This window comes from Chelonoidis abingdonii, chromosome 6 (assembly GCF_003597395.2).
Source record: "Chelonoidis abingdonii isolate Lonesome George chromosome 6, CheloAbing_2.0, whole genome shotgun sequence".
In the NCBI taxonomy this organism is placed as follows: Eukaryota; Metazoa; Chordata; order Testudines; family Testudinidae; genus Chelonoidis; species Chelonoidis abingdonii.
The window spans coordinates 125,210,324-125,237,495 of NC_133774.1; the positions used below are offsets into that span (position 1 = coordinate 125,210,324).

Consider the following 27,172-nt stretch of genomic DNA (forward strand, 5'->3'; position numbering starts at 1 on the left):
TTACTGGTCTGTAATTGCTGGGATCACCTCTAGAGCCCTTTTTAAATATTGGCAGTACATTAGCTAACTTCCAGTCATTGGGTACCGAAGCCGATTTAAAGGACAGGTTACACACCTTAGTTAATAGTTCCACAACTTCACATAGTGGGGGAGGGATAGCTCAGCAGTTTGCGCATTGGCCTGCTAAACCCAGGGTTGTGAGATTAGTCCTTGAGGGGGCTGCTTAGGGATCTGGGGCAAAAATTGGTCCTGCTAGTGAAGGCAGGGGGCTGGACTCAATGACCTTTCAAGGTCCCTTCAGGTTCTAGGAGATTGGTATATCTCCAATTATTTACTTTTTTATTTTTCACTTTTTACTCCAATGGTGTTACACCAGAGGCAAATGTGACCCCTTTTGTTTTAGGTCTAAAAATATGATGACTGAATGATCAGTAAATTACATCTCTTGTGTTCTGTGAACCAAACTGATGGGGGGGGGGCAGAGGAGGGGGAGTGTCTGCTATGATTATTTTTAATTACTGATCACCACATGTGTACTTGGCCCTGTGCAATACAGGAGAAAAACTCAATGCTTGCTCCATGGCCATTACAAATTAACTAGTCAGGTAAAAGCTGAGACACTTAGTGCACATGGACTTTTGCAAATCTGGGCTATACGATGACATGAAGAGGTCCACTCTCAAAGCAGTACAGATATCCTCCCTTCTGGGGCAGCGTAGGGAAGTTCGGATGGGGCTCGTCTCCCTCCGGAGCGGCAGGGAGCCAGGCCACCTCGCTACTTTGGTCAGGTGTGTCGGGGAATTAGCCTGGCTGTGCAGCAAACAATTGGCAGCTCAGGCCCTCAGGCAGGGGCTGAACAAAGAGGTTCAACAGCAAATCCCCTGGCTGTGCGCGGCCGGAGAAAGGGGGAGACGGCCACCTGCGAGGTGGGTGACAGGGGGGACTCAGGCCCTCCCACTCCACTGCGTCCCAGCCCAGCGCCCTAGCAGCAGCCAAAGACCCGCCGCTATGTCAAGGGGATCCTGACCGCAACACACTGACATGGGCTGTGGCACTGCTGCAGCCAGACTCGGGGCTTTTATACTTCCTGTCCTGTGCCTTGCCCTCTGAGGGGCAGGCGCAGGGTTTGCTGGCTCCGCCCACTTTGGTGTCCAGGGAGGCTCGTCCCCCTCCAGGGCGGGGGGCCAGACCACCTCGCTACAGGCAGCATGCAAAGGGGTTCCAAGGCTTTGCAGAGTGAGTTGTAAGACCTGGATTTTGATCAGTGCTCTCATGCTACAGTAAATGCAAGTTGGCCTATTTTCCACTTCCAAAGGCGGCAGCACTAAGGATACAGCAGATTAGGCTATGGCTGAAACCTTTATCATGCTTTTATTGTGATGTATATTGATCACTGTAATTCCCGTTTTGCAGCTCTGCCAAACTGTGCTCTATGAAAATTACAGCTATGGACAGCAATGAATTCAGCTGGCTGGGTTTAACCCTTACAGAGAATACTGCTAACATGTCAGACATTCTCCGAATACTTCCAGATGGCTTTCAGGCTCACCCATAATCCATTTTAAGGTTTGAACTCTAGTGTACATGAATATTGAGGGTCCAGTCCCCTGGTAGCTTTTATATCTGGGGGATCTGTTTGTCTCCACAAAGTCACTTCATGATTTTGCCTAAAGTAGCTAAAGTAACTGACCACAGCACAAGAATTCAGAGACTAGGCTGACATCTTTTTAAATGCGAGACAAGGTGGGTGAGGTAATATCTCTTATTGGACCCCCATTGTGCTGGCGAAAGAGACAAGCTTCTGAGTGACACAGAGTTTTTCTCGTTTAAAGGCACAGGAATCATAACTGAAAGCCCTACCGTGAAGGTTACAAGCCACAGCTCTTTAGTGGGAGCTCTGCTGAAGTCAGTGGTGACATGCCAGAGTAAGTCTAATGGAACCGAGAGGTGAATCGGGTCCTGTGAATTCACACCTGTTCCCAGATCCATCAACAAGGCTGTGCCCATCTCCTCATGGCTTGGAAGGGGCTGCTCCAGAGCATTGCAAGGTGTGCCCTTTGCCTTGGGAGCTCCCTTCCCAAATTCAGGATAAAACATTACAGGACGGCAGTGCCCAAGCCACAGGGGTAAGGAAACGATCCTTCCACAAGACAGCAGTGTGCTATTAGATATACAGCAAAAGTGGAACACACACAAAGAGCCTTATTCTCAGTTATGCTAAGGCCTCTATACCTGCTCAGGGAACAGAAACAGTCCCTGAAAATATCCCCTGCCCGGGGGGCTCCCTGGCCAGCAGAGAACTGGCATAAAGGCTCTATACTGGCCTTGCTCCCAGCTTTTTGTGGGCAGCCAGTGTGGCTGGAAAGCATTGTGCTATGTCTATTCTCTCTTTCCTAGGACCGTTAGAGGTCCACGGGAAGCAGAGAGTACATTAGAGCCACCCTGAGACTGCTCTAATTTACATCAGGGGCTTAAAGCTACCTTCTGCTTTTAGCCTCCTGCCTCCCCCCACCCAAGCCTGGAGATGGAGGAACTGAGAATCAGGACTGACATGACTTACAAATGTGTCCTCTTTTCCTCCACTACCTACATCTTCCCCACAAATCAGCTTGATTTCTCTCCTTTCATTAAGATATGATTCCTACAGCCCCCTACACCAGTTTTCCCCCCATGATTCGCTCCTCAACCCTTTCCTCCCCCAGATGTCTCTGACTCCAGTACATCAGCTGGTAGCAGACTCCATGGAAACTCTCAGCAGCACGGATACTTGATGGTAACTATAAATGGCATTTCTTAAAAAAAGCCGCCTGTGAGTGGTAAAAAAGCAGCTGACAAGGCAGGGGGAGGAGAAGAGTGGGAGGCAAGAGGCTGAAGAAGCAGAAGCAGAAGCCCTTTATTACAGAAAAAACACAAAGCCCTGTAAGTAAAATGACAGAGAAAGAGTGCATTGAAGGGTGTGCGGGACATCAGAAGTGCTGCTCCTGAAAGGTACAAATCCAGGTCTCGAGTAAAGCTTGTTTCCTTAAAGCCCACAGTGGACTCACTGTACTTGTCATGTTCAATTTCATCTGCCATAAAAAAGTGATATCATCATATGGCTCCTGAAAAGTATATAGAATTCAGTTATAGGGAATCCGGCAGGATTCTGAGTGTCAGAGGAACACTGATCCTCAGTATGTCTTCGGAGGCTTTGCGGTCCTCTAGCCAACCACTACCCAAGCATAAAGCCACCAGTTTACAATTTAATTCTAAGTGTTCTGCTGAGGGATCCAGGTAACACCATAATAGCTAGCTCTCATACAACATTTTTCATCCATAGTACTTTACAAAAAAGGTTACTATCATTATCCCCATTTTAGCGATGGGGGAAACTGAGGCATGGAGCAAACAGACTTGCCCAAGGTCACCCAACAGGCCAGGAGCAGAGCAGGGACGAGGACCCAGGCCTCCTGGGTCCAGGGTTAGTGCTTCACCCATAAAGCCACACTCCTTTATAGAGACTTTATCTTTACATGGGAGGTTTGTGTCTCAGATTCATCCATTGATTCTTTGGGGCCAAGGAGGTTTAAGTACTCTCTGCTCTGGGGGATGAAGGTGTGGGGAGAACTGAGTTTGCCTGAGTCTGGCTCTGATATCTTCTAGGAAGTGGCAGATCAATGGCCACTTCCTACTCCAATTATGTTATTGGGAAGTGTGATGCAGCATGGCCAGAGGGCAGCAGGAGAAGGTTAGAAGGGAGCCTTATTGCCTGTAAGGGGAAGAAAGTTTGCTATAGATTAATTAGAGCATCTGAGGCCAGTCACACGATAAAAACCCCTGCTTCAGTCAGACAGTGTGGGAGTTGGAGCAGAGAGGAATTGGTGCTGGAGCAAAGAACAGTTTGAAGGGAAGCAGAGGACAGTTTGGAGAAGTGCTGCGGTGAGCTAAGTCCAAGACCCTGGGTAAAGGGGCACCTGGCTTGTACAGAGGGAGGGAGGTAGCCCAGAGGAAGGAAATGTCAGTTCAAGTGGTTTACCACTATCCTCAGGGCCCCTGGGCTGGGATCTGGAGTAGAGGGCAGGCCCAGGTCCCTCCCTCTCAACTGCCCCACTAGTGTCCTAGAGGAGGGGAGTGAACATTCCACTGCAGGGGTAAGAAATGGTGCCCTGAACCCTCCCCAAAGAAGAGAAAGCACGAGACCCATCAAAATAGTGCTGGCAGTTTGCCACAGAAGTTTGTCACTGACTGCAGTGGGAACAGGATTGGGCTCTATACCAGGCTTCCTTGGGGCAACCAGACTCTTACCTCGGTGTTAGGATATAGATATTCAGGCCTGACTTCAAAGGCCTATACTTGAAGAATGTAGGTGTGTTCTTATCACTTAGCTAGTTACAGAGGTATAAAACAAAGAATAAAAATCACTGTCTGCCGGTGTAAGGGCCTTCTCTCACTGTGACAGTCTGAGGCCCTGTTCTTATGCTAAGGCCTTTGGCTAAGCAGCAGAGGCAGCCATAAACTGGGAAACATGGTCACATTCTCACCAGTCACACTGAAATAAGGTGCTATTGGGCTGTTAGGAATACAATCCTGTCCTGATAATGCCTGTCACCTCCAGAGAAAGGGAAGAGCCTAGAAGATGTAAAAGGAAACTTAGTTTGACAGCATCCTGCTGTCTGGCAAGAGCTCACTTATCAATAGCTGGGGTGTGAAATCCTCATTTCTGTGTTGTTCTATCACTGTAGTCTCCACTTCCCTATAGTTTGTCTGTATAATCTCTGGTTCTGGGATTTTTTCTGGCTGCTGTATAATTAATTTACTTGGGTGTAAACCAATTAAGGTGGTGGGATATAATTGATTCTATAATCCTGTTACAATATGTTAGGACTGGTTAGTTAAATTTCAGTAAAATGATTGGTTAAGGTATAGCTAAGCAGAACTCAAGTTTTACTATATAGTCTGCAGTCAATCTGGAAGTAAGGGGGGAATGGGAACAGGGAATGGGGGTGGGGGAATAGGAATCATATTTTGTTAAGGGGGGGAACAGGAACAGGGACACAGGCAAGGCTATATGTGTCAGAGCTGGGAAGGGGGACACTGAGGAAGGAAACGGAAATCATGCTTGCTGGAAGTTCGCCCCAATAAACATTGAATTGTCTGCACCTTTGGACTTTGGATATTGTTGTTCTCTGTTCATGCGAGAAGGACCAAGGAATTAAGCGAGTGAAGGAATAAGCCCCCTAACACTCAGGACTAGCTTGGGCCTGCACATCTGGACCACAGAGCGCTGAGCTCCAGGGAAGAACCAGGCAGTAGGAGATAGCACGCTGGGAAGCCTGGTCTGGATGAGAGATGGTGGACGCTGTTAAGTGCTGATAGGATGGCAGCAGGGCATGCATTGCTTTACACATGTCAGCCGCTGAGACAAGTAAAGCACCAGTATAAAAGCATGGGAATTACACACTGCAGCTGCCTGGGGAAGCGAGTTCAGAAGCTCTCTGGTTTATATCTTTCCTATCATCATAAACCCAACAAGCATGTAAACCCTGTAAACCTTTACTTGCTGAAATAAAGCCTCAATTTCATTAGTCAACGGCCCCATGTTAGGTGTCACTGTTTTAAATGAAGCTGTTGATGGAAGTTGAGCCATGAATTTGTTAACATAAATCATGCAGTCGTAAAATACAAGCTACTGGCAACAAATCCATATGTGTTGCATTTCTAAATGTCTAAACAGGAGAGATTGTTTGCTTGGTAGCAGGTCAATAGCTTAATCATTTGAATTAGAAACCCTAATGTAATGAAACACTCCACAACACACACTCCAATCACCCTGCCTGCCGGAGTCAGGAAGATTTCAAGCCACAATACGATGAGGCTATAGCCACTGTATATAAACATACCAAATACTCATTGTGCTCCATTGATTTAGGACTTCTTGGAGCTGGAGCTGTATGAGTGCGATGTAGGGTTTAGACACCTGACATTCTGCCTGCATGGGCAACCTTAGTTCTGGGATTTCCTGACTTTCGAGTGCTTATAGTTAAGGTTGTCTGACGTGGATGAGACTTTTGGGGGAAGTTTTAACGAAAATGGATCAGGCAGTTTCGAGCCCAGGTTGAGAAACACTAATCTAAGTGAGTTGACATATCGTCTGGAAGACCTCTGCATACCCTCAGAGGTACACGTACCACTGGTTGAGAACCATTGGTTTATAACCCACAATCACCAACGGGTAAAGAGCAGTTGATCTCACTGTAGGATGTACCACATCTCTGTGTTCGGCAACACACAGTTTGATGGCTCAACCTGTGAAAGGAAATTCAGTTCCCATCTTAAAATTTAGTTCTGCAAATTCTGCACCCATCCGTGTCAGCAAAAGGGGACAGAAACTCAATATATGTAAACCCCAGTCAGACTTCTAGCTCCTTCTCTCAGCTCCAGGCAGTCTGTAGTATGTGGAACAACTGGCCCACTAATATCAAAGCCTACCAGAGAATGCATTCATTGCAGAATCACCATAGCACGGGAGTTAGTCCCTTGACTTGTGAAAATGAACTTGCAAATATTAACATACTAAGTAGACATTACACTTCCTGCTTCATCCTTGCTCTGGTCAGGGAGTTGTGGGCCCAGCACACGTTTAACAGATCACAAACGGGCTCTGAAAGTGGAAGGGCCCTATTCTGCTGTGTTGAGTGCCTTCTGCAAAATGCTGAGTCTGTATTGTTGCACCAGGGAAGAATTTGCTGCAATGAATTCTCTTTAATCAGGATTGAAGAACCTGAGCATGTTTCTATTGCTACCAATGATACAACGTCTCTTAATGTCAGTGAGACCAAGATCTGGCCCCTCGCCGGTGGATAAAGGGGAGTAAGGGGACAGGAAGCTCCTCCTCCAGCCCATCTCCTTTAAAATACAAGAAGATTGTTGGTCACACCCTCAGCTCCCCTCCCCACCATCCCCTTATGCCATGCTCACAGTGCACAGGGGCTAGACACCTGCTCCAGCATGGGAGATGAGGATTCCCTTATGCCAGGGAATCCCTAGATGGGGTGAAGCCAGCATAATTGGCTCTATGCCACTGGCTTCTGGCCCCCTAGCATAACAGGCATTCTGGGCATGTGCTGGAGTGGGGACACAGCGTGACTGGAGCATGCTGTCCTCCAACTGCCTTGGGTTGGAGGAATGCACTCCAGGTTGCAAGTTCTGGAGTGCCTTCCTTCAAGTTACAAGTTATAACGGCCCCGAAACTGCTCTAACCTATGCTGGGAGTTAAACCAGCTCCATGATACCTCTGAGATTTAGGGGTGGGAGACAGAAAGGTGGCAGAAAGTCACCTGTACCTTGGCCACCAAATTAAGTGAACAGAGTTCCAGTGCATGTGTGGGTCTGGCCGGGGCAGGGGCGGGGTTAAAAGGGCCAGGCTACAGAGGGTATATTTTAACACCAGTTTGATGCCCCATTCTCTCTTGCATCAAGACTTCTGACCGCTGGTCAAGCTTTTCCGCCCCAGATAGCACCAGGCTTGACTGTGGTAACTGCTTAATGGCAGTGTTTGTATTTGTTTTATGAAAACACACAAAATCTCTCACATCAAACCTAGAGCGCATAAATCTGAGAACATGCCCCCTTCTGCAGCCCAGAGCCAGCCATTATATTATACTCATGAAGCCCTTTCCCTACTCCAGTATGTGGCAAAGCCCTCATGGGGATGACTCCATCCAGCATGGAGGATCCTCTCACTGCCCTCCCACCAATACAAGGCCTGCAGCAGTGCAGGGAGGTGTGGAGTCAAGCAAGCCGTTTGGTTGCACCTGGGGATTTTCCCCGTCTCCAGAAGGATTAACTGGCTCCATCCTCGTGAATCCAGAGGCTAAGAACCCCAGCACTGAGTGGCCTAGCAGCCACGTTGGGGCTGGGCTCTGCTTCTAAGTTAGCTCCTTGCATACAGCCCATTCTTTATTATTGCCGTTCGGTTATTTATGCAGCATTACGGATGTGCATGGTACTTTACAGACAAATAAGTGTCTCCTTCCCCCACTGCCTTGGTGTACAGTAACTCCTCACTTAAGGTTGTAGTTATGTTCCTGAAAAATGCGACTTTAAGAGAAATGATGTTAAGTGAATCCAATTTCCCCATAAGAATTAATGTAAATGAGGGGGAAAGGGGTTTAGGTTCCAGAGGAATGTTTTACACCAGACAAAAATCTATTTATCTATCTATCTATCTAGAGTATATTTTTTAAACAAACAATTTAATACTGTTCACAGCTATGATGATTGTGAAGCTTGGTTGAGGTGGTGAAGTTAGAGGGTGGAAGACGGTGGGATATTTCCCAGGGAATGCCTTGCTGCTAAATCAGTGGTTCTCAGACTTTTGTATTGATGACCTCTTTCACACAGCAAGCCTCTGAGTGCAAACACCCCCCCACCCACCCACCCACATTAAAAATGCTCTTTTTATGTATTTAACACCATTATAAATGCTGGAGGCAAAGCGAGGCTTGGGGTGGAGGCTGACTGCTCGCCACCCCCCATGTAATAATCGGGTCCCGACCCCCAGTTTGAGAACCCCTGTGTTAAATGGTTAATACACTGTTGTTAATGTAGCCTCACATTCTACAAGGCAGTAGGAATGGAGGGGAGGGAAGACAGCGACTGACATTCACCTTGTGTGTGGGAGAGAGAGAGAAATGCACACTGCCCCTTTAAGTAAGCTGACCCACTCTTATGTGCATTGTCTTTTTAAGTGGATCAAGAAGTTAAGAGAGCAGCTGCTGCCCCAGGCTCTCTCTGTCCCCACCTTGCTCTATGTGGAGAAGAAGAGGTAAGTGGGGTGTAGGAGCAGGGGGACACCCTGACATTAGCTCCCCCACGCCCACAGCAAGCAGGAGGCTTGGGGAGCAGCTCCAAGACAGGGGGCAGGAGCAGCACATGACAGTGGCAGGAGGGACAGCTGCAATTGCTAGCCTGCTGGCAGCTGCTGCACAGGGAACTTAGGGGAGTAGGGAACTGATGGTCCACCCTGGTTACAAGCCCCCACCAGCTAGCTGCAAGGGGCTGCTCTTCCTGCAAGCAGTGGACAAAGCAGATGGCTGCCAAACAACTTGGAAGGGAGCATTGCACAACTTTAAACGAGCATGTTCCCTAATTGATCAGCAACATAACAACTCTAACTGAGGAGTTACTGTATTTTGCACCAAAGGCCAGTCTGTGTTGCTTAATATATGGAGATATATCTGTTGCATAGAACTGGAAGGGATCCTGAAAGGTCATCAGATCCAGCCCCCTGCCTTCACTAGCGGGACCAAGCACTGATTTTTGCCTCAGATCCCTAAGTGGTCCTCTCAAGAATTGAACTCACAAGCCTGGGTTTAGCAGGCCAATACTCAAACCACTGAGCTATCCCTCTCTACTTCATAGAGGTGTCATGAGGATAAATACACACACACACACCCTTCAGCTACCATGATAATGGGGATCATGTAAGAGCCTCAGCGCTGGTCTACACTGGGGGCGATCAATCTAAGATACGCAACTTCAGCTATGCTATTCGCGTAGCTGAAGTTGAAGTATCTTAGTTCGACTTACCTGGCCGTCCTTATGGCAGTGAGTCGACTGCCGTGGCTCCCCCGTCGACGCTGCTTACTCCTCCTGCCGAGGTGGAGTACGGGCGTCGATTCATGGATAAATTTATCACGTCTAGATGTGACGTGATATATCGATCCCCGATAGATCGATTACTACCCACCAACCCGGCGGGTAGTATAGACATATCCTTAGACAGATATTTTTACACCAACATAGCTACGCTGGTACAAACTCCCTGGGTGGGCTACACTGGTATAAGCCCCATTTTACACCAGTACAACATATGCTAAGGGTTTGCACTGGAATAGCTATGCCAGTGTAAATATCCCTACATAGACATTCCCTGAGTAAAGTGAGTATATGTTACTCCGTCAATTACTTCCCTTCTGTTGTCGATCGGTTATTGTGTGATGGATTACTGTATCTATGGCAGTTTGCTTTGATCCTCATTAATTTTATGAAAAAGGATGTTCAGTGAATTGTACTGCTGGCTTCTTACTTATGTCACTGTTTGGGATGTCTGTCACTTCGAATATAGCAAAAAAATACACAGCTTACCAGCGAAATAAACGTAACCATAGTGTTTCCAGCTTTTAGGATTTCATCAAGAGATTAAGTGTTTTTCTTGAAGCTGCAGATGCTCGTTTTATGTGAATACCTGAGAATCTCAACTTTCTTACTTTAAAAAAAGAAATCTTACTGTCATGGTTGTGCAGAAAAACTTGAAAATATGACCCCTCAAAGCTTCAGAACCAGAAAGCAAATTTAAAAGACCCAACATTTCTTATTTCAAAATCTCATGATTTTAGGTCAGTCTGATGATTTTGGGGAGCTTGATTCATGGTTTATAAATGCATAGGCTTGGCAATACTGTAACCATGATGTTCTGCTTCTTGTGTATTATAGGCAGGGTACATTGATTCATATAACATAAGGCCACTCTGCAATTCTGACTATTTTACTTTGTTTTATATAGCTGATTCTGTGGAACATTTTATCTAAGTTTTCATATCAATCATTTGCAGTATGGTTAATGGGTAACACTTTAAAGTACGCTAACTTATCTGTACTATAATAATAATTAATACTTTGTTAATATAAACTACTTTTAAATAATAAATGATCATTCTATTCTAGGGGTAGGCAACCTATGGCACGCATGCCAAAGGCAGCACACAAGCTGATTTTCAGTGGCACTCACACTGCCTGGGTCCTGGCCACCAGTCTGGGGGGGCTCTACATTTTAATTTAATTTTAAATTAAGCTTCTTAAACATTTTAAAAACCTTATTTATTTTACATACAACAGTAGTTTAGTTATACATTATAGACTTACAGAAAGAGACCTTCTAAAAACGTTAAAATGTATCATTGGCACGCAGAACCTTAAATCAGAGTGAATAAATGAAGACTCGGCACAGCACTTCTGAAAGGTTGTCGACCCCTGTTCTATTCTATTCTAACATTGAAAACATGATGATAATAATAATACACTAAGACAGTGTCTGTCATCCAAGGATCTCAAAGCATTTTACAAACATTCATTAATTTAGTCTGATAACGACTCTGTGAACTAGGTAAGGGATTCATAAGAATGACGTTACCCACCACTGAAATGTAGTCATCTCTGGGGTGGAAGACAGCAGCTGTTCAGCAATATTATTCCATAGTTTAGGACAAGAACGGGGGGGAAAAGAATACTGTTTTAAATTAACTGCAACAGGCGCTTAGAGTTACCCGTTTTGGAATACAGCCAAGACATAGGGGTACATTCATATAAATAATTAATACCTACATAATTTATGTTAAAATGATTTTACGTGTGAAGGGGAGGAAGGAGGATATTGGAGTTAAAGCACAGACCTGGGTTCCAGTCCCAGTTCTAGATTTGGATTCTTCTCTCTGCTCTGCCACAAGTTTTCCACGTGGCCTTAAGCAAGAAATTCAGGCCGTGTTTTTAAAACTGTCCATCAACTTTGGTGTCCAGGTTGAGACAGCGAGGGATTGATTTTCAGAGGTGCTGAGCACCCACGGTTCCCACTGACCTTGGCTGGAGTCGTGGGTGAAGATTGTCTTCAGTAGGACAGCTCAAAAATCAAAGCAGCCAAAATTAACTGGACACATTTGAAAATTGTGCTTCGGTTTCCCTGTCTGTCAAATGGGAAGAGTAGTAGCCGCTGTACAGGAGTGGAGTGGGGGTAAATTTGTTAATGTCGGTAAAGCACTTTGAGGTCTTTGGATGGGAAGTATCATAGAGGTGCAGGGTGTTCTTATAAAACAGGTTGTTAGGGTAACCTGCTACAGTGCACTGCCACTGCCATGTTTTTATTGATTGTCCTTCATACTCACCCCCAATGTATATGTTGTGCACAGAGCACAAGCCAGCAAGCTGGGCCTTCCCTCACCTCCTTATTTATGAATGTTGACCATTGATGGGGCCCCGTACTGCAGCCATGCAAACAACAAGCTCCTATTAAAGTCATTGGGAGCTTGGAGCATGCAAGGCTTGCGGGACCGATTTACACTGATGCTAGCATGGGTCTGGAAAGAGGGGCCGTTTAACATATGTGCTCTCTGCTCTCCCCCTCTCACTGTGCATTGTAAGTGGAGCTCCCATTGACATCGGTGTTACTGGTCACATGAGCACAGATGCTGCTCACCTTTCCCAAGATGTAGGGCTGCCAGGTGTCCGGTTTTCGACCGGAACGACTGGTCGAAAAGGGACCCTGGTGGCTCTGGTCAGCACTGCCAGTTGGGTCATTAAAAGTCTGGTCGGCAGAGCAGCAAGGGCCGAGGCTAAAGCAGGCTCCCTGCCTGCCCTAGTTCCACGTGGATCCCAGAAGCGGCTGCCAGGTCCCTGCAGTCCTTAGGCACATGGGCAGCTGGAAGGCTCTGTGCGCCGCCTCTGCCCGAGTGCCAGCTCTGCAGCTCCCATTGGCTGGGAACCACTACCAAGAGCTGGGGGCGCAGCACCTGCGGATACGAAGGCAGTGCACAGAGCCTCCCTGGCTGTCCATGCACCTAGGGGCTGCAGGGATCTGGTGGCTGCTTCTTGGGAGCTGCAGTATGTGCCGCCGGGACTGCTCACTCAGAACCCTCTCCCGCACCCCAACCCCCTGCCCCAGCCTGGAGTTCTCTCTCATACCCAAACTCCCTCCCAGAGCCCACCCCCGCCCCATACACACACCAGCCCCCAGCCCTGGGGCCCCTCCTGCACCTCAAACTCCTCATCCCTGGCCCTGTCTCAGAGCTCTCACCACCTCCCGCCCCCAACTCCCTGCCCTAGCCCGGAGCCCTCTCCCGCTCCGTGAACCCCTCACTTCTGGCCCCATGCAGAGCCCACGCCAACCGCCCAGAGCCCATACCACACCCCAACCCCTTGCCCCAACCCGGAGCCCTCTCCCACACCACAAATCCCTCATACCCAGCCCCATCCCAGAGCCTGCATACCCATCCAGAGCCCTCACCCCCCTGCCCCAGCCCAGTGAAAGTGACTGAGGGTGGGGAAGCAATGGAGGGAGGGGAGAATGCAGCAAGCAGGGAGAGGGGTGTTCAGTTTTGTGCCCTTAGGAAGTTGGCAACACTAGCAAGGTGAGTTGTGCCTAACAACTCCATTGGCAACTCAAGGAGTAAGGTACTGTTCACCGTAAGTGATGATGGCAGAATCTAGCCTGTGAGAGATGGTCAGTGCTGCTGGATCAGAATATAAGTTTCTCAGCATCACATTGGTGGATATTCGGAATCCAGAGGACATTCCTTCCCTGATAAATCAAATTTTGAGGATCAGTAATCTGACAGTGTCTTTTTAAGATTGCTTCCTTAGCCTCTTGCGTTACAGTGGGGGACCGTTTTCTGCCAGTCTTTGGTCCCAGTCCTGTGAACATTTACATAATGCTTAACTTTAAGCATACAAATAGTCCTGGCTACTCATATACTGATAGGTTAGCACATGCATAAGACAGGGTCAGGGTCTTTGGCATCAGGAAAACTTGATGAGAATTATTTTGATATGATGTTTTCTGTGAAATCCTAAAGTCCTCGCACAGTCATTGCTTATGCCTTGATTCAGAAAGCACTTAAGTATCTGCTTAACTTTAAGCATGTGCTTATTTCCCATAGAAGTCAATGGGACTAACTGGCAGTTAAGCACATGCTTAAAGTTAAGCAGACACTTATGTGCTTTCCTGAATCAGGGTCTTAGGTAAGACTCCAGTTGACGTCAATGGGAGTTTTGCCTGAGTAAGCACTGCAGGGTTTGGCCTCTGTCTCTCATTACTTCTCTTTGTCTCCTGCTCCAGGAATGTTTTAAACATTTGTGAATAATTATTATTTTTAACCTTTTCACAGGGGTTTTTGCATTTGGACTTTTTGCCACTGACATATTTGTAAATGCTGGCCAGGTAGTGACTGGGAACTTGGCTCCTTACTTCCTGACGGTGTGTAAACCCAACTACACAGGCAGCGACTGCCGGGCTCACCATCAGTTCATGAACAATGGGAATATCTGCACCGGGGACCTGGAGGTGATTGAAAAGGCAAGGAGATCCTTCCCATCCAAACATGCTGCTTTGAGCATTTACTCAGCCCTTTATGCCACGGTGAGTGCATGTGCTGTTCGCCAGTTCCCATGACGGGCTTCAGTTGCTATAGCAACCCTGTCTCATTTAAATCTCATCTATAGTTTTCTTTTGTCTGTGCTGTGTGGGCAGGAGACCTTCTTTTCTCATGGGGTCAGTGGCTTTTCTGGGCCAAATTCAGCCCTGGTGTAAACAAGTGCAACTCCCATGACTTTCCCAGTGAGGGGCAGTCCTATCTGGAGACATGAGGGCCAGCTTGGCAGTTAGGAGATCCTCAGTTCAAAGCCCGGGTAGGCTACTGACTTTATGTGGTCTAGAGTGAATCACCGCACTTCCCTGCCTCAGTTTCCTGACTTGTAAAATGGTGATGATAATACCTACTTCACAGGGAAACTTGTTACTATTCCTTAGTGTCCGTACAATAGCGAGTGCTAAGTGTTACTATTCTGGGGGGAGTCTTGTCTGCTTAGGCTGAATTTTAATCCCCTGTTAGGTATAAATTCCTCTTGCATGCAAACGTCTCATTAAAGGCAGTGTTACAATTTTGCCAGTATAATAAAGGTCAGATTGAGTCCTTGGTGTACAGTTTAAAGGTGATAGTTCTGTCCTGCCAAATGGGGAATATTCAATGTAAAAGCCCCTCTAAAAATATCATCCACCTTTGTTTTCTCTGGCAACATTATAACATCATAGTGTGCTACAAGACTAGTCATAGTTTGTGTAGGGCTATTTAAGTGATACAGTAAAGATTATAACAGTACTGAAGACACTGGTCGTTTTGCCATTCATTGCAATGGACTAGCTTCTGACTCAGGTTGAGTAGCATCTTGATCCACAAGCAGACATCTCAAAATCAATGAGACTGTTCAGGAAGTTAAGTACCACTCAACATAAGAGTGGCAGAATCTGGCTCGAAGGCAGCACGACTGGGTACAAGAAAGTTGTTCTCTCTCCTTGGCATAGCAGCAAATGCAGGGTTTCAATGTACTAATGCTGAATGTTTTAAATGTACTTTGTTAGCTGATGAATGAGACTTAAAGGCCACTAATTATATTTAGAGTGGGAAAGACAAGGCCATTACTTTTTTGTTGGTTGCATATTTTTTGTGTGTGTCACATGAACTATAAAAGTGACACAAAAGCATTAACTTAGCTAGCCTGGGAACATCACCACATTAGGAGCACTTTGCTTCACTAGGAATACTAGTACAGGCGAGTCTCATCTTACACGCATTTAACATGTGCGAATTCAGCTTTGCGCAGTTGGCAAAAACAAAAACAAAAAAAAGAGAAAAATAACAATTTTAATATTGTGCCTGTAGTGCAGGCGATTCCGCCCGTCATTACACTCAATGTAATTTTGACTATACGCAATTTTCACTTGACGCGCTGACAGCAGAACGTAACCCCAGCGTAAGATGAGACTCATCTGTACACTCTACTGACAAAAAGTGCTCCTAGTGTGGGTGGAACTATACCAGCAAAACTGCACTTCCAACCCACACCCACTCCACCCTAAGGCCTGGTCTATACTGGGAGGGAAGGGAAGGGATCGATCTAAGTTACGCAACTTCAGCTATGTGAATAACATTGCTGAATTCAATGTACTTAGATCTACTTACCGCGGTGTCTTCACTGTGGTAAGTCAACAGCTGACCCTCCTCCGTCAACTCCGCCTATGCTTCTCGCCCTGGTAGAGTCGACGGGAGAGCGCTCTGGGGTCGATTTATCGCATCTAGACTAGATGCAATAAATCAATCCCCACTAGATCGATCGCTGCCCATTGATCCAGCGTGTAATGTAGACATGCCCTGAGTGAAATGAGCTATACCAGCAAAAGCACAGTATTGCCAGTATAACTGTGTCTACACTAGGTGCTTCTGTTGGCATTGCTGTGTTGCTCAGGGATCTCACCCTGGCTGACGCAGCTATACCTGCAAAAGTGTATAGTTTAGAGCAATATACATTGTGTCTACGATGCTTATTGTTATTCCCCTACTTCTGTCTTTAGATTGTGAGTTCCTTTTGGCGGGGACTGCCTTTAGGTGTTTGGAAGGTGTCTCGCTCATCGTGAGCACTACTGCAAATGAATAATAACAGTAATGCATGAAAATAGGTTCCTGATAGATAGAATCTTTGGGTATGTCTATACTGCAAGTAGACACGCATGGCTGGCCTGTGTCAGCTGACTCAGGCTCATGGGACTGTAAAATTGCAGTATGGACACTGGGACTTGGGTTGGATCCCAGAATCTAGGACCCTCTCCACTCGAGGGGCCCAGTTCAAGCCCAAACAGCTACAACCGCAATTGTAAAGCCCCATAGGCTGAGCCCCACAATCCCGAGTCAGCTGATATAGGCCAGCTGCGGATGTTTAATTGCAGTGTAGACATATCCTTTTGGGAGCAGCAGGTTTTTTGGCTATTTGCTTTGAAATGCAGGCTGCGCACTTCTCCACTGACTCTGTCACTGATAGCCCTGCCCACAGAACAATGTCTTTAGAGCCCGGCTACTCGGTTCTCCTCCTGGCCTGTGCTACCCCCGGCTCCTCTGAGGGCCAAGACTCCACGGAAAGGGTAATACCACCCTGCACTCAGGGCTGTGCCTACAGACATCATCTAGCCCTGAAGATGCTGTGATTTGAGAGTAGCCTGCCTGCAAACGCTTAACATGGACATACTTTTATAGCCACAAAAGGGAATGGTTTACATTACTCTCATAGTTATATTGTCCAAGGTCCTTTAGGAATTATATTCAAGCCCAGTTGTACTTAATCATTTTGCCAGACAGTGTGTTGGAAAAGTTTCCCTGCTTGCAATAAAGCCTATAAAAAAGTGTGGGGGCTGATGATCAGCTGCATTAATTTAGATGGACTATTTGGGACCAAACAGTCAAAGATGTTTACATGAGCTGAAGCCGATGGAGATGGTGGAGTTATCTGGGTTCCTCTCTCTGGCCTGGTCTGGTGAGGCCATCTCTTAGGATTAGGATGAAAAAGGCCCAGGGTCCCAGGAGATGGTGGGGGTGGCAGCCATGAGTCTGAAGCTCGCTCCTTCCCTTTCATTCATGTTTCAGTCAGCCAGCGTTCGCATCCCCTGCTTTCAGTCAGCCAGCATCACACTAGTGTCCATCCATATTTTCCCCCTAAAGTCTCTTTTTTTAAAGTACCCTGAAAGGGAGGGATGGGTGGACCCCACCAGTTAGGTCTAATTTCCAGCACACCAATTTTGGTTCACTGATTTCTTGTCCCACACTTCTTGTATTTACCAGGCATGATTTTAACATAGTCCTTGAGTTATGCACCTCTACCTCAATATAACGCTGTCCTCGGGAGCCAAAAAATCTTATAGGTGAAACCGCGTTATATCAAACTTGCTTTGATCCCCCAGAGTGCACAGTCCCGCCCCCCCAGAGCACTGCTTTACCATGTTGTGTGGTATTCATGTTCTGTCGGGGGAGAGGTGTATCAACAGGCCTTTCTATTTGAATGAACCTAGTCTCTTTGCACCATTTCCCATGCACGTTTATTGTTATACATTGTTGTGACATTTTTATGACCTTTTGCTCCCTTTTCACAATTGACGTCATGCGAGGCCCAATTATTACGACAGAGTCTAACACGCAATGAATTAAGTTGGATTCTAACCACCAAACAAAAATAATTGAGGGCACAGCATGTGAGTTGGTTGGGGAGGAGTAGAGCTCTGTGTGAGTCTTCCTGTCCTCCTTCAGACATCAGTGGGAGGCACACATGGGGCCAGGGAGCCTACTTCAGTCATTAAACTAGAATATCCTTTGCAGATTCCTCTCCTTCAACCCCTTGGAGTGCAGAATTATGTGTCAGCTCAGTACCAGGCCCAGCTAATTGGACTGAGGATTTGCACTAGTTATGCAATATTTTTGCATCATTATTTTTAAAATCCATGCTTTATTGACTGATGCCAAACAGGTTATGAACCAGCAAAAACCCAATTCCTGCAGCCCTTGAGTAATCCAGACACACTGACTCCAATCATATTTTGGGAGTAAGGGACGGAAGATTTTGCACGTTCCAAGCTGGGGTGGAAGGATCTGTTTTGCCAAATTTAGAACCCACTGAAAGAAGGACTGGTTCTAGATTTAGGTCAGAGCTGGAAATGTTTGAGTTTCTGAGTTGCTTTTTTCACTGGCAAAACATCATTCCTGGGCTGCTACATTCATCTTTATTTTAGTCCCCCAGAAACAGGGGTGGCTCCAGGCACCAGCGCTCCAAGCGTGTGCCTGGAGCGGCAAGCCGCAGGGGGTGCTCTGCTGGTCACCGTGAAGGCAGCAGGCAGGGTGCCTTCAGTGGCATGCCTGCAGAGGGTCTGCTGGTCCCATGGCTTCAGTGGACCCTCCGTGCTTGAGGCGGCAAAATGTCTAGAGCCGCCCCTGCCTAGAAGCAGAGCAAGAATTGGTTTCAAACCAGTCATTTGATTTTGCATTGCACAGGCTTCCATTTAGTTAGAAATACATGCTTTTAATTAAATTTCCTGTGGAAAAATAATAGAGTGGAAATATTTATGAATGTACAGAGTCCTGTTAGTGATTTTTGGCTGAAAAATGAATGAGAGAAGTACAAATTTCATAACTGCAAATATGTGTCATAATGTATAAATTTGTAATTGAATCACAGATACCTTTTGCTATGTGTGTGTGCGTGTTAAGATGAGATCTCTCTTGTTCTCTTATCCCTTTTTTCCCTCCTCTTTTTCTATTTGCACCCTGTAAAAAAAATCCAATGCATATTTTTAATATTTTAAAACAAAATTGCTCTTGAAAAACAACAGTGTAAAAAGGAGATATTTTTTTCAGAAGCTTCTAAGGGTTATAGAAGCACAAGTCCCACTGGCTCAAATTGCCACTTACACTCCTAAATCACTCAGATGCTTTTGAAAACCTCTCCCTATATTAAGCGGAGGGAGGGAGGGACATGTTGTGTGAATCCTGAAAAAACATCACTAATAGTAGGGCTTCAAAAAACTCCAGAGAATTCATAGATCTTACAGCCAGGAGGGACCACTATGATCATCCAGTCTCACCTCCTGTGTAATAGAGCCAGTGAGTCCTGCATCAATGTATCCATAATGTATGGATGAACTAGATAGAGCTGGTCTTTTAGGAAAATATTGAGTCTTTAAAGTTTTAAAGCCTTCTGGAGAAGTTACCACTTCCTTTGACAATTTGTTCTCACTGTAAAAGCTGTGCATCTTTTACACGTTTAGACGTTTGGGTCTTGATTTTATTAAATCCAGAGTATCAAGAGCATGTCCCATCTGTAATGTCATGTCATTTTCCCATGTGAATAATACACTAGTCTTCTCCTGCTCCCAGAAAACGAATGTGAATGAATGTTTTCTGCAGTATAGAATTGGCAGTTATCACACTAGGGCTGGACTGTTACTTTCAACTGTTATGTTCACTAGGACATTCTAAAATCACTGTGGCAGAACTTGGGTCAGGGGTGTAGCGAAAAACACTGCTCACAGAATCCAGTTTTGAGTCCCAATTGATACTTTGAACTGTTCTCTCAAGACAGAAATAGGAAGGAGAAAAGAATTGGTGTAACTATTCATACAACCATGCTTTATTTTGATATCCTGTTCTCCATTGTTTTCCATAGAAAACCTTATAATGACTTGGCACTTCGTAACAATAGTTAGGTTCATTCCAATTTGCCCATCCAACAGTGGATCCAGAGTACCCCCTAGTGTCCCTTCTTGACCATTACTCATCATCTGTAATTTTGTAGCACCAGCCTGGCCTACACTAGCAGAGGGGTTCGAACTAAGATACACAACTTCAGCTACGCAATTTGTGTAGCTGAAGTCGAAGTATCTTAGTTTGACTTATCTGTCTGTCCTCACGGCGCCGAGTCGACTACCGCAGCTACCCCATCAACTCCGCTTACGCCTCCTTCTGAGGTGGAGTACGGGCGTTGATTAGCGGATCAGTTTATTGCGTCCAGACGAGACGCGATAAATCGATCCCTGATACATCGAACACTACCCGCCAATGTGGCGGGTAATATAGACGTACCCTTACTGTAAATTTGTGTTGTAGATAAAGGCTGGCTTTGTGTGTATTTTGCTTTGAAAAAAACTTTACAACTCTCAGAGGCTTTTAATTTGAAGATGCACAATTAATTGATCAGAGCAAAAAGCTGTAACTTGATATCACATCTTATATGTGTAATAAAGCTCTGATTAGGGCTTTATTTGTGAAATTTTTCAGACAAAACTTTTCTCGGGCCAAAAATGAGATTTGGTGACATCAAAACATGTCACAAATTCACATCTGTTTCACTGAATGCTCCATGCTGGAAAATAAATGTCCAAAAAAGTCAAAATATTTTGTTTTGTTCAAAACATTGCATCTTGAAATTGCTTTTATTTTTTTTAAATGCAAAGTGTTAAATACTCAATCAAAACAATGTTGCTTTGTCCTGAAACAATTTTTTTTCAACTTTTCGATTCACTGAAAAATTGATAAAATTTGTTTTCAGTTAGACTTAAACAATTTTTCTGATTTTTCAGAATTGCCAGCAAATGATACCTCCATTATTTGCACAGCTTTTGTTGTGCTGTCTGCCTTTCAGCTTTCAGTAACCAAAAGATACTGTCTGAAAATTAATGTATTTTCAGATTGGGGATTGTTGGTTTTCCAATAAAAAAGCATTTTTTCCCCAAGGAAAGCTGACATTGTCCATGAAATGTTTTTACTCTGGTGAAAACCCAGTTTTCCATTATGGAAACATTTTGACCAGCCCTCAGCATTTTACAGTAACTACCAAAGGAAGGTTCCTGCTTCTCGAGGTATCTGTGGATTTGCAAACCCTCTGCTGGCTCTTTCCCTGGATCAAGCCCATAATGTGTGGCTCAGGTCCATTTACAAAGTAGCAGCTATAGGACACTATATACTAGGTAATAACTTACCAATGAATGTTACAGTTGGATCATTCTGATCATTCCAGTCTTGGGAGAAAAGCCCGCTGGTCCCCATCACCCTTGGGGGTGGCAGTGCCTAGTGTTTATGGCAGTGGTCCCCAACCTTTTTCATCTGGCGGGCACCAGACGATGAGCCACGGAGGACCGTGGTGGCGGACGAGCATCTGCCGAAATTCCATTGACAAACAGCAATGTCAGTAGGCATCGCCGCCAAAATGCCGCCTACAGCAGCGTCATCCAGAGGCATCGCCACCGAAATACCGCCAAAAATCGTCAGCATTTTGGCAGTGACGCCTCTGGATGACGCAGCTTGTCGGCAGCATTTCGGCTGATGCTCATCTGCCGGCCAGTACGCGGGCGCACTTAGACACCCTAGCGGGCACCATGGCACCCACGGGCACCATGTTGAGGACCCCTGGTTTATGGCACACTAGAGAAATCTGTTACTGGAGACGTTTTTGACAAGCAAAGTAATAGCACACTTGATGCATTTGCTTTGCTTAACAAAGCCAAGCTGTGTTTGGAAGGCATAAAAAAATTCACACTTAACCTATCACTGAGGAGGATTCCATTGTGTTTCCTTGGTTATCATTATGCTGTCAAATTTTGGTTGTTGTTACAGTATCTTTGTATTCATGCTACTCCTGTAATCACAGGCTCTGAAATTAGTGCATGGCTGTTAATTGATCCTCGCATAGTTTATTTTCTTTGTCAAAAATGCCCTGAAGAAAATGAGCTGACACAGCTTGTGGAGTTTACTGAACCAATATTTCTGAGCACAGGAAAGCTTCTTACAATGTAATTACATTTTCAGAGTTCTCCTTTGTTAAAAACCACAACAAACCCTCCCATACTCTTCTCCACTTCTGTCACTTATTAAAGTCCCAAAGTCAAAACAAAGGCTACTTGGTCACGTGCGTGCCTAGTTTGCATGGGTATGTGTCTGCAAAAACTGGGGATTTGCATCTGGCTGGGTGGATGCACAAATCCCTGACTCACGTGCACACATTCAATAGCCTCTATGCAATATAAGTGTTCAACTGCACATGTGCAAATTCTTGTGTGATGGAACAGCACCCTTTTATAACAGCTCTGACTGCCCTATTGCTGACTATGTTTGAGTGGATATTAGACATGCTGAAACCATCTGTTTGCGGTATCTGTTTTCCCTTCTGAGGCCCCTGTCTAAGCTACACAACCCCCTGAGAGTGCCAGAGTTCAGAACATCTGTCACATTCCTGCTTGGCACAACATGCATAGATGAAAAATGACCTGCATGTTTGTCTGAGCCCTTTCATGTGTGGCTTGCGCTGTGTTTCAGATGTACATCACAAGCACAATTAAAACAAAGAGCAGCAGACTAGCAAAGCCTGTGCTGTGTCTTGGGACCCTCTGTGCTGCCTTCCTCACCGGGCTAAATCGAGTTTCCGAGTATCGAAACCACTGTTCGGATGTGATTGCAGGCTTCATCTTGGGAAGCGCGGTAGCCTTGTTTCTGGTAAGCCAATTAGTCCTCTCCCACCCAATTTCAGGACAATCGAAAGTCAAAGAAAAATTCTCATGGTGATACTATAGTTGTCTTTCACAGCTGATTACTCAACCCACACCCTGTAATGGCTAATTCTAGTGTCATGTAAATGGATTTATCCTCAGAGCAAATCCCAACACAAAATCAGACTTGTATCTACACACATTTCCGTGGTATTTTAATCACTGCAAAGTGCCGACTCTGAGGCCATCCTGGGAAAGCGGTTCTGGCATGCAGGAGAATGCAGCAGGTGCCAAAAGGGCAGCATGATTTCTTTCCCTAAGACTACTGTCTATGTGAGGTGTGGCACCTATGCCTCACAGCCTCGTTGGCTGTGGGATTCGAGATCTTACTTTGAGTGTATAAGGCTCTAAACAAAGAGCATAGTTTTCCTCTTTGTTACAGGGGAATCACACAGACTTAAAACAAGTGTAACAGAGAGGAGAATCAGGTTGGCTCAAAGCTGAGCCTATCTGGGAGACGTGTATCTCCCATTCTGGCACTTGAGACTGGGGATTTGGGAAGATTCTTCACCCTCGTGAGATGACATGGGATAGTCAACAGTACCAGCCAGGGATCTCCCCATCAAAGGCCCATGGGTTTGGAATGCTCTCAGTGCTCAGGAATGGCATCTTTCTGGATGAGACCTCAGACTTCTTGTTCCCTTGTTAGCTAATTCAGGCATTTGTATTGAGAAATGTGCCCAATTCCAATTAAAAATAATTAAAATTAATCACAAAACCTCCAGAGTCCTCTGCCTTTGAATACTTAGCCATGAACAGGCGTTACTGCCCAGATGTGCTGCTGTGTGATCTGCCAGGTCTGAAACAATGTGACTCCAGTGAAACATCCTTTCAGAAATACAGCAGCCCCTACGAACAGCAATGCAAGCACCACACAGGGAGGAGGCAAAGATCTAGGCCTGGAATGGGCAAGTGTGTCCTTAACTAGGCATGAGACTGGCATGTTCTTTGCTTGAAACCATGAATAATTGAGCCTGGTGTCATCCAGGAGTGAACCTTGCACTTTTCATGGAATGAGAGGTTGCAAATTTTACTTGCCTGGGAATCACATATCCTGATGCAAAATTTTGGCCTGTAAAGTTCGGTGCCAATTACAGTTAGTGGTTCTGAAAGAGTAAACAATTATAATCAAGGCTTCTGTTCTCTAGAACATCATAAAATAACAGTAAGAATCTCCACAAGTAACGATCACACAGGCTAGGTTACTGAAAGAGCCCCTTGCTCCCAGCTATGTCATTCACGTTGCCCATAGTCCAGTTCTGAGAAGGGGATGGTTTGGAATCAAATCCCTCTCCAGGCATACCAATAACTTTGAAATAATTTGGGCCAGGACCCAAATTTGCTGTTTAGGGTTAATGCTAGGAAGGCAAAGGTTCCAGCTGATGCCTATCGGTGGAGGTTATATGATGACTTGGCTCTTCTTTCCACATCATGCAGGGAATGTGTGTTGTCCATAACTTTAAAGGAACACATGGAGCACCTTCTAAACCGAAGCCTGAAGATCCCCGAGGGATGCCCCTCATGGCTTTTCCAAGAGTGGAAAGTCCCCTGGAGACATTGAGTGCACAGGTACTGTAAATCCCTCAGTCACAGACAGTCATCAGAAACATTGTCAGGCACAGCTGAGTAAAAGCACTGTAAACACGCAACCGTAGGGCCAGTTTCATCCCCAGTATAACTCCACAGAAGACAATTATACATATCTATTGACATATCCCTTGTGTCCCAGCCTTGTAGACTTCAAATGCCACGGACACACACCTACAGCTGAAGAGGCAGGATTTAGCAAATGCAATCAATGACAATGAATCTTCACTCATGTTGCTTGGGGAATAAACTTTCACCTTTTCCTTGTGTGCTTGGGCAGAGAATTAGGCGAGGGAAGGTTGATAATTCCATCTCATTACATTTTGGAACTCTCTCCGTACAATGCCTCTTTCCCTTAAATCTGACACTAATGTACATAATCCAGAACACAGACTCAGATGTGCTGTACAGTGGTCCTAATCCTGGGACAGATCCTGAGCCCTCACACCCCCTCTTCATTGGCCATTGGGATGCTCAGCATCTTTCATAATAACAACAACTAGCAAACTGTTCTCTAACTCAGCAGCAGAAAAACAGAAACTTCCTACGTGTTTGTAACTGAGTAATCCAGGATGAGCAGCCGGACATTTTTTTTCTCATTTACAACGATGCTCCCCGTTTCACTTCCATTGTTTGTACAGCGTAACCAAGAAGACTTTGCCCCCAGTAATTACTAGGAACATGAAGAAGCTGCAGTTTATTAGTTAACTTCTTCCAGGCTACCTAATGTAACAGGTTTTTGCTTCAAAACACACCCGTTGTGTCCTACATATTGTTCCAGGTAAAGAAACGCTGGTACTTAAATGCCACTGCATTCTGCAGAAATGAAATTATGTACAGATATTACAGATGTTCAGCAAATGAGGGATTTTCGTCGGGGAAATTTTGACTTTTTGTCAAAAAAGACCTGAAAACCAGCCTGGTAAGCATACGCCGTGTATATGGAAACATTAGTGTTTTGTCTTTTCAGCTACAGATAAATATCTGGGGCTTTTTTATATATGTAGCATAAATAAAGGAGGCCAAAGACTTCCTTCTAGGTGCCAAAAGGCCTGATCTAAAGCGCAATGAAGCCAACGAGCATCTTTCCATTTGCTTCCGTGGGCTCTGGATTAGGCTGTAAAAACACCTACACTGAGTTGGCCCAGAGTGGGGTTTTACTCTATGGTTTACCATCCAAGTGGTTACCTATTGTACTGATTCTCCAAATATGGGAAAGAGATCCATCCCCAACTGCACACGTTTCTGTAGATGGCCCCACTTAATTTTCCTTTGCACCCCCCACAAGTACCATAGTTATGGAATGGCCCTACCAAACGGATGCCCCATCCCCTCAAAGCGGCACGGTGAAGGAAGGTTCTGTCTACCCTGGTATTATTACCTGGCTGTGTCTCCACAATATCCACCTCTCCACCTGCTTGATCTTTTTGTTGGATTGTTGCTGGCTGTGCATTGCTATGCTGGATTTATTCCACCTCTATGCCTGTGTCACCTGGAGTTCTTTCAACCCAAAGCTCTTGGTAACTTTTACTCTGTGTGAAGTGGTGTCAGGAAACAAATCAGGAGAGACACGGCCATCCGACTGATAGATGGCTGGCACAAACAGAACAACACAAGAGTGCTTTCACTTAAAGCTGAACTTTACTAGTCTCAAGCACTTACACACGTCCGCAACAAGACTAGTAAAACACCCCCAACCCTTGATAATTACCAAAGCTGAGTGTGGCTCTCGAGTGACACAGCGGCAGGCTTCCAGTGGCCAAATCTTCCGTCAGCCCTTGGGGACCGCAAGATGTATCCAGAGGGAGAGTCCAAAGAGAGTCCAAAAGAGTCCCCAAACGAGTCCAACTATCTCAAGCTTTTCCCCCATATTTATACATTAGTAATAGAATGACATGTCCCTAAAAGAAACCTTGTTAAGGAAGCAGTTTCGATGATCAAGCAAGAGGTTTCTTCTGATTATTGATGAACCAGGTATGGGTTTTTCCAGTTTGCAGTCTTGAGACCCCAATAGACAACCCTTGGGCACATCCTGCTCTTTTAAAATGCATGTATCAGCAACTTCAACACAATTCTTATCAGGAAGGGCACGGGGTCAAGCTGCTCTTTCTGTGGCACCCCAAAGCCCCCCACCCCCTCCTGCGTTGATCAAGCTGAGGCTTCTGAATGGCCAATCTACAGCTTGCTTTTAACAATAAGCCATAGTGGTTTCGAGCACTTTACTGGTTTGCCAAAGTCTCCCCGTGCACACGAGTCAGCTCTGCATTATATTCCCTTGCCCCCTGACATGAATTTGCCTAGCACTACAGGATCATCAAGCTGGGCAGGACCCAACATGCCCCCTTTTACCTATTTCCCTCCATGTGCACGGTTTGCATGGGCAGCTGGACCATTTTCTGCAGAGCTCTGCATGCTTGAGGACAGAACTGTTAGACAACATTTACATCCAGTGCATCTTGAGTCATGCTCTTTCGTAGCTGCACTGGCACCTGTCCATGGATAGAGCTTAGGCCAGTCCATAAGAAAGGGAGAACTCTCCCTGGGGTTGCATTTATTACTGAAGTCCCCAGAGATTCCAAATTAGGAATATGATGGTGTGATGGAGTAGGGGCTGTCTGTGTGGGGAATAGGAGAGCAGGGGATGTCTTTAGGTGAGGGACAGGATCTTTAAGCCTGTAACCTGAGCTAGGCAGGGGGGAGAGGGTGAGCACCTTTGCGGAGGAGAGGGGAGATAGGAATCGGCTGGCGGGAGGAGGGGCAGGTCAGTTTGGGTTTGGGGCTGTGTGAGCGGAATTCAGGGTATCCTAGCTAGGATCCAAGCACCCTGAAAGCCCAGAAGGACTGGATGGAGGAGTCCTGACTGTGCCTGCAAGCTCCGCTGTAACCTGCGTTCCTGTTGTCTAATAAACCTTCTGTTTTACTGGC

At 45.8% G+C, this 27,172-nt stretch overlaps 1 protein-coding gene across 3 annotated transcripts in view; it reads left to right on the forward strand.

Moving 5' to 3' along the window:
• PLPPR1 (phospholipid phosphatase related 1) overlaps positions 1 to 27,172 on the forward strand; it is a 215,700-nt gene that overhangs the window by 182,588 nt on the left and 5,940 nt on the right. For all 3 annotated transcript variants that reach the window (XM_075067528.1, XM_075067527.1, XM_075067529.1), the window contains exons 5-7: positions 13,917 to 14,167; positions 22,431 to 22,607; positions 24,098 to 24,229. In XM_075067528.1, coding sequence (XP_074923629.1) covers positions 13,917 to 14,167; positions 22,431 to 22,607; positions 24,098 to 24,229 — 560 coding nt within the window. The remainder of the gene's footprint in view (positions 1 to 13,916; positions 14,168 to 22,430; positions 22,608 to 24,097; positions 24,230 to 27,172) is intronic.